Genomic DNA, 7,154 nt, shown 5'->3' with positions numbered 1-7,154 from the left:
AGAACATATGATGTAAAGGATACAGTCACCCAGGGTTACGTGATCCTTAAATATGGTATACCTATGGAAACAGAGGGGGACAATTACTAAAAAGAAGACAGAAACAGAATCCCTTGTTTTGGTTAACAGGGGGGTATCAAACACGTGCATCTTACCATTTCTTTAATACAATCTTATCACTCCTTGTTCCTGTCTGGGCAGCAATGAGCTTTTTCAGATCGCCAATGGTATCGTCTGCGCTGAAACACGAGGGTTAAGGAAGAGGATACGTAGCCTGATGACATACTCTGAAAGTGTTCATGTCTTCGGTGCGGTTGAAGTTCACTCATGTTAACGTGATGTAGGTTTAGTTTGGACACGTTTGTAAGCGTTAATTCCAGTTTCTTTAAAGGATACTTGCATTTGACACGGACTTTCTTGCCCAAGCGATCGTTGCAAACCACCTCGATCATCTTGAGTCAGATTGGAAGATGACAATCAGGGAAATTAGTAAAACATCTGTGAGAGTTGAGTTGAGTTACACCATTTTCCATTTACAATAGAAACACTCATACATGCTTTTGTAATCCCTGGCTATCGTGGTTTATTTACAATGACCAAAATTTAAGCTATTAAACCAATTTACCAGTGACGGTAATCTGTTCTGTAAACTGTACTGCAGAAACCAACGTGCGTAGTATTACAACGCCCACACGCTAAACTCATCATTATTCAAAGATGCCGAATTTAGCGTTTTATTAATAAAAGCTAAGTGTAAAATTGATCGTTCTTACCTTGAAATTTAGGGAGGATTGCTTTTGTTTCAGTTTAAGCTTATTTTATCTGGAACACTCGCTGCTCTGCTTGCCGTAAAGTGTATTTTGTGTTTCAGCCTCTCATCCAATCATTCGCCAGCTACGATGACTGACAGCTCAAAAAAGCCAGTGGAAGGTGAGGATAACTCACCCGAGGCGGACCTTATGCTGAAAACAACCTGTGCCGTAAACATGTTCCTAGCTGTCGTGAGTTGTCTAGCTGCAGCCGAAGCTGTCACACGGTAACTACATTGAAAATTTAATTTCCACAAGCTGCTGCAGAGCAAAACAATGGCAGACGAAGAGAATCTACCTTCTGGTTGGGAGAAAAGAATGAGTCGTAGTTCAGGTAATAAATCGAAGTGTGTAAGGGGCTAAATATGATAACAACCAAGCTAAAATGCAATGTGTATTAACTTAGCTTACGAGCTAGCAGCCTCTGCATCGTGGTTTATCCCTAAAACGAGGACAAAAAGCTTTTTAATTAATGCTTATTTGTAGGAACTGATGATGAGTGGCTCCCTGATGTAATGTTGTTTTGTTGAACATTTTGCGTGGCCAGTATGAGGTGTGTTTCCCTCAGAATGTTCGCGCCAGAAGTGATCCATTCAACCTGGCTGCTGCAGCAGGGCCCTGTATGACGTCATTCGACTCTAGTTCCTCACCTGCAGAGTGCACGAGCCTCAGCAGGGTCTCTACTCATCCATATTTACAAACCATACATTTACAAAGTTACATAGCCATAGTAGTGTGCTGTGCTGGTATACTGTGGATAAGTTTGTACAAGACATGTTTTTGAGGGTGGTGGAGTTCAAAGACAATTAGAGGTTGGTGATGCTTAATGCAGTTTGGCCAGTTGTTTTGTTTTTCTCAGCCATCCCTGTTTGTTTGACTGTGTTCTCAGCTTCTGCATTCAGAAAGTGGTTATGTTATTACTAATGTTGCTTTTGCTTTAACTGTTTCGTAGGAGGGTGTTTAAACAATCGTACTTCACATTGTAGGATGCACCGATCCAAACAAACCAAGTGCCCTACTTTCCAAAATGACATCCATAAAACAATCATTGCCGCACTTAATATGGTTTTTGTTTGTGTGTGTGTGAAGGGGTATGAGTAAATGGATTATTGTGGCACTAAAATGAGACAAACGTGTTAATCATTCATTCATTTTAATGATGGTTTACAACAATCTAGAGACAAAACAAAACCCCTGGCTCTGAGACTCTCTGAATATTTATCCCAGAAATAGTGATCAAGGTTTATTCGATAGTGCATTCCAATGCACAGTCCCCAGAACAAGTTCAGAAGTTGATACTATATCAATGTTGTGCTTATAGCTTGCCACCCCTGCCTCAACTTAATGAAAAAAAATAACATCAAAAAAACAAACAACAAATACAGTTTTAATGACTTTTATCTCTTCTCTCTCTTTCAGGCAAAGTGTACTACTTCAACCACATTACTAATGCCAGTCAATGGGAACGCCCAGTGGGAGATGGTCGTGGAGAGCCAGACAAAGTATGTTTCTGCAATAATGACAAATGATTTAGAAAATAAAATATGTTTAACAGAAACCTATATCTATGTTAGTGGTGTTCATGTTAAAGACATAAAGAGGCTCTTGTGAAACTGTGGGAGTTCACACCTAGGCAGATTTAAAGGGTCAACAGTGACACTTAGTGGTCGATAAAGAAAGACAGGACTTCAGGGCTGAGACAAAAGCACACCATCATGCTTCACTGACACTAAGACTGTTGTAATGTTTTCTCCTTTCCCTGTGCTGTCATCTGAACACATTGCTATCATAGAATACAGAAATAATTTCAGAAAAGTTAGTAAGTGTGACCTTCTGTGCGTGCCTGGCATTTATTTGTTCATGATCTATGGCTTCTTGATCTACTTCAATGTTTTCCCTATCATAAGGGAAAGTCAAGTTAATACTATTTTCCATAAAGTGCCATGTTAATATCCTTAATTTATTAATCTAATTCATATGAAAGGATGTCATTTGTCTGTACTTAGTCACATTCACATTTCTCCTCTCCCTCACTTACTGCGAAGTTCTGCCTCAACGCGATCACACACACACACACACACACACAAAGACAAGCACACTCCATATGGCATGTAGAGCTAAGAAAGCCACCACAAGAAACGTCTCCCAGTGCCTTCTCTGTGAACATGCAACACTTGCTCCCTTGTGAAGAAGTGTAATCCGCAATTGTAACACCAGGACTGTACAAGCTCAGTGAAATTTAAAACTGAGTTTCATTTCCTGCCACTGTGCTTCTCTTTTTATGGCATAGAAAAAAAGCCTTGAATGCACAAGACCAACAGTTCCTGTAGACCACTCATTCAAAGAAAGGTGGTACTAATCCTTAAATTGGAGATTCTAATCAATTTGTGTTTTTCACCTTTTCAGGTTCGCTGTTCTCACCTTCTGGTGAAGCACAATGAATCACGCCGTCCCTCCTCTTGGAGGGAACAGAATATCACAAGGACTAAAGACGAAGCACTGGATCTCATTCAGAGTATGTGACGCATTGGTTGGGAGGGCTTTGATCAGGTGTAATCAACAGCTTTCATTTGATTATTTCTCCACTCTTTGCAGAGTACATAGAGAAGATCAAATCTGGAGATGAGAAGTTTGAATCCTTGGCTTCTCAGTTCAGTGACTGCAGCTCAGCAAAGAATGGTGGTGATCTGGGATTGTTTGGCAGAGGTAAACACACACACACACACACACACACACATACATACACAATAAACAAGATACGTAATCACTCTAATAACTGATTTTATCTTGAGGTTATCTTGAGGTTGTTGGATTATAGCAGCAAAAAAAAAAAAAAAAAACAGCCTAAAAAAAAAACATTGTACAAACACCAAACATTTCTTCTGTCAAAGTTCAAATTTCTTTTGACCAGACAAGGATCACCACGTTATATTTGGGGTCACAGTGTGCCTATTTTTTTTCTTTGGTACAGCCGTTTCAAAGCTATAGTTAGCTTGTAGACCAAATGATGCATGGCAGTCAGAAGGAAGCATAAAAGTCACAACACATTGAGTTAAAGTACTTTGATATTATACTTAACACAAATAACTAGTTTATGTGTTTTAAGAAAGGTAGGATCTTAAGTCAAAAAACTTTTGACAGACTTAAAATGTCTTGGCAAATGTGAGTTTTGTGTTGCTGTTGTTGAGGTGCCTGCATCTCTGTGTTTTAGGACAAATGCAGAAGCCTTTTGAAGATGCCTCCTTCGCCCTCAAAGTGGGAGACATGAGTGGTCCTGTTTTCACTGACTCTGGTGTCCACATCATCCTACGTACAGGTTGAAAGGAACAAGCCAAACACTGTACTTCCCTCTTAATACACACACGCACACACAAGCACACAAAGCAAAACCAAACTAGACCTGTGATTTAACTCCATGACACATGCCACCCAATAAACACAGCTTATGGGCTGACTTGCTTTACTTTCAGTGGGATAATTTCATCCCAAGCACATAAAACCATTACAGCTTATGATAAGGAGAACTTCAGATATTCCTGTAGGACCTCAAACTTTTATTAACAATATCAGTATATAAAAACATGAGTGCCTGTGACTCTGATGGAGAGACATGTTGACAGTTTCACACAATGTGAGAAGTTTGAGAATTCACCAACATCATCTAAAAAGCTTGTGTTTTGTGTGTACATGTCTTCAAAAGGACCATTTATTGTCTGATTTTTTCCTGTCAAATCTTCCATTTCTGCTGTATGTCTGCCAAAGCAGTCCTGCTATCTGTAATATTGCCTTGAAAATAGATTCATGCTTTCTTTAAGACACTTTTTAGCTCCTGGGGAACAGTTTTTCTCTGTTTATGTTTTTCCTGCAGATTTTCACACTGTATTATAACTATTCTCATAGTCAACTCTAAAGAAGTGCATGTTTCCTTGCCCTAGTGATATGCAAAGGTGGCACTGTTGAAAGCTTCCAGGTATTAACAATCAGCTCTACAGCTTTTAAAGGCATCAACGTACAGATGAAATGTTACACTGTTGTATCATTGGAGTAACTCTTCCTGTAATAAAATGCTCCTTTTTTGTACATCTCTTGTTTGCATTTTTATTTTTATCAAACAAACCTAAAGTCACTTTACATATGTACGGTCAGCTCCGAGTTCAAACCCTGCTGTGGTAACTTGTGGTTTTCACTATGTGAGGAATGCAGAGAAGCAACAGCCAGAAGACATCTTTATCAAGTGTGTTCCATAAACTTATCTTGAAGCCACAGGGGAAACTGAAGCGTAGGTTGATCATTAGAAGAAGGAGGAAACTCCCAGAAAATCCAGTCGACTTAGGTATGTGAGATCTTGTGCCAGTGTGAGACTGCTGTCATTTGAGGGAATAGAACAAAAAATAAATTGTCAAGTGGAAGGTCATTCACTTCTTCATTACACATTTGTAAAGTTCCTTCAATAATGCAGACAGCATCTGACAACTGTAAATCAATGTTAAGACCAAATTTTGCGGTGAGTACTCCTAAACTCGACACAAAAATAAGGATTTTTTTTTTATGGTGGATCATTTCTTTACTGCAACAATATTTCTTGGCAAAAAAAATATTTTACTGGTGGAAAGTCTTTATGTCTTTATGGCGCCGTATTTGTAAGGAACATGCATTGGTGGGATGCACAGGCAGAGCTGAGTGTTTGGGTTGCACCATAAAATCAGCCAAATTTCTTTGTCAATACCAAATAGCTTATTTTGCTGTTTGCTATTGACTTTTACTTACAATGAAACTGAAAAAAATATAAGTTTTTATCAAAATCTGCTTACTGTTTATAAAACATTTATACAACATATAAAACATAACATATTTTTAACACTCCCTTTACAAAGTTGCAAGTTTGGGAAAATCAGCCACTGCACAGATAAACTTGGCATGAGTGAGTCTACAGTTCCAATGTTATAATAGATTGAACATTTTAAGAAGCTTTTATTTTTATTCCATTTGGCATTTTGTCTTTTGATTGGTATTCAATTTTACTTTCCACCTTTAGTAGAGATTGAGTATACATTATTTGTTTTATGAAAAGTATAAATAGATCTGTTTCAGTGTTTATTAATTGAAGTGGTAGATGGTGTTCTGTGTTGCAGGATGCAATTTGTCAGGGGTCCAAAGGATCCAAAGGACCCAGAGAAGATATTGTTGAAAAACCCCCAAAGTTTTTTTTTTCTTTGCATCTGGCTATATGCCTGGTCTAGGGTGGGACATGAAGAGTTTACAACAAACTTCAGTAATGAGATACAAGTTCGGTTAAAGGTCATGTTATAACTCTAGTAGCAATAGCCAAGGTTTTCTTCACCGTCAGAGACAAATTCCAAGTTACCCACACAATGTTGGTACCATGACTATATTAGCTTAATGTAATGGCAGTCTAACCACTAAGAGTTGAGGTCTAGGAGGGCAAATGTACAGTGGAGGTACTTGTCAGTTCACTGGAGAAAATAAAACAATAACTGCCCCAATCAAAGCCATGTACTCACCATCCATATGATGTACTTACAGTACATAACTTTTTTTAATCTTAAACTTGTATTGCTCTGAAATGACACTCTGGGGCTTTTATAATCCTAATCTTCGATTTTTTTTTTTTTAAACTCCCTTTAGCTCCAATAAAAGAAAGATAAGATAAGATCCAGCCTATGCTTGACTCTGATCAAAAGCAGAAGCCATTCTGTGACTGGTTTTGATTTGAAGACAAGTTGAAGCTGCAGGAACTGTTTGGACATTTCAAAGAGGTAATAATTATATGTATGTTTTTGTATTTTTTTTCAGTTTTTCTTTACATTCATTACAGTTTGTCTTAAATTACTTACAAATTTTGGGTGTGAATGATTACCTTTTGAAGTGGACCAGAGTAGATAGTTCACCTGTGTTGTATAATTTCTCTATTTCTCTGAAGTTTTCTGCTGTTATAGTTTGATTAGATGGCCGAAATTTGCTGTAAGAATGATAAGGAGATTTTTTTTTCTGCAGTATTGAACTCTTACAGGGTCTCTTCATAACTTTGAAACTGTGATTAATTGCCCAAGTGCAAAGTAAAGCAATGCATCAATACGTTTGGAAATGCTCAGACCGACGTATTATTACAGCAAAGAAGAGATGAGGTGTTGTTTTGTTTAGCTTTTTGCTGGTGCAGAGGTTTATCATATGACCCGCACAGTTTGTATCCAGCAAGTGCACCAGAGTGGAATTGTACTAAGGTGGTAATTTCTGGTTGTTGTTGTTTTTTCAATTGCAGTGTGAAGGGATAATTATTTTGTTGACATGTGTATGTCACAGAAAAAGATCAGTCGTGTTCAGTAC

At 38.0% G+C, this 7,154-nt stretch overlaps 1 protein-coding gene across 1 annotated transcript; it reads left to right on the top strand.

Moving 5' to 3' along the window:
• The first annotated feature begins 983 nt into the window (after positions 1-983).
• pin1 (peptidylprolyl cis/trans isomerase, NIMA-interacting 1) lies at positions 984-4,891 on the top strand. The gene is made up of 5 exons (XM_074665554.1): positions 984-1,143; positions 2,229-2,311; positions 3,216-3,324; positions 3,405-3,515; positions 4,021-4,891. Exons 1-5 carry the CDS (start codon positions 1,086-1,088, stop codon positions 4,128-4,130), a joined length of 471 nt encoding a protein of 156 aa, XP_074521655.1. The 5' UTR covers positions 984-1,085; the 3' UTR covers positions 4,131-4,891.
• The last annotated feature ends 2,263 nt before the right edge of the window (positions 4,892-7,154 follow it).

The sequence above is a fragment of the Halichoeres trimaculatus genome, unplaced genomic scaffold (assembly GCF_033239565.1).
Source record: "Halichoeres trimaculatus isolate MK-OKI-2021-1 unplaced genomic scaffold, fHalTri1.1 fHalTri1_scaffold_2, whole genome shotgun sequence".
NCBI lineage: Eukaryota > Metazoa > Chordata > Actinopteri > Labriformes > Labridae > Halichoeres > Halichoeres trimaculatus.
This window is presented reverse-complemented; position numbering and strand designations above follow the sequence as displayed.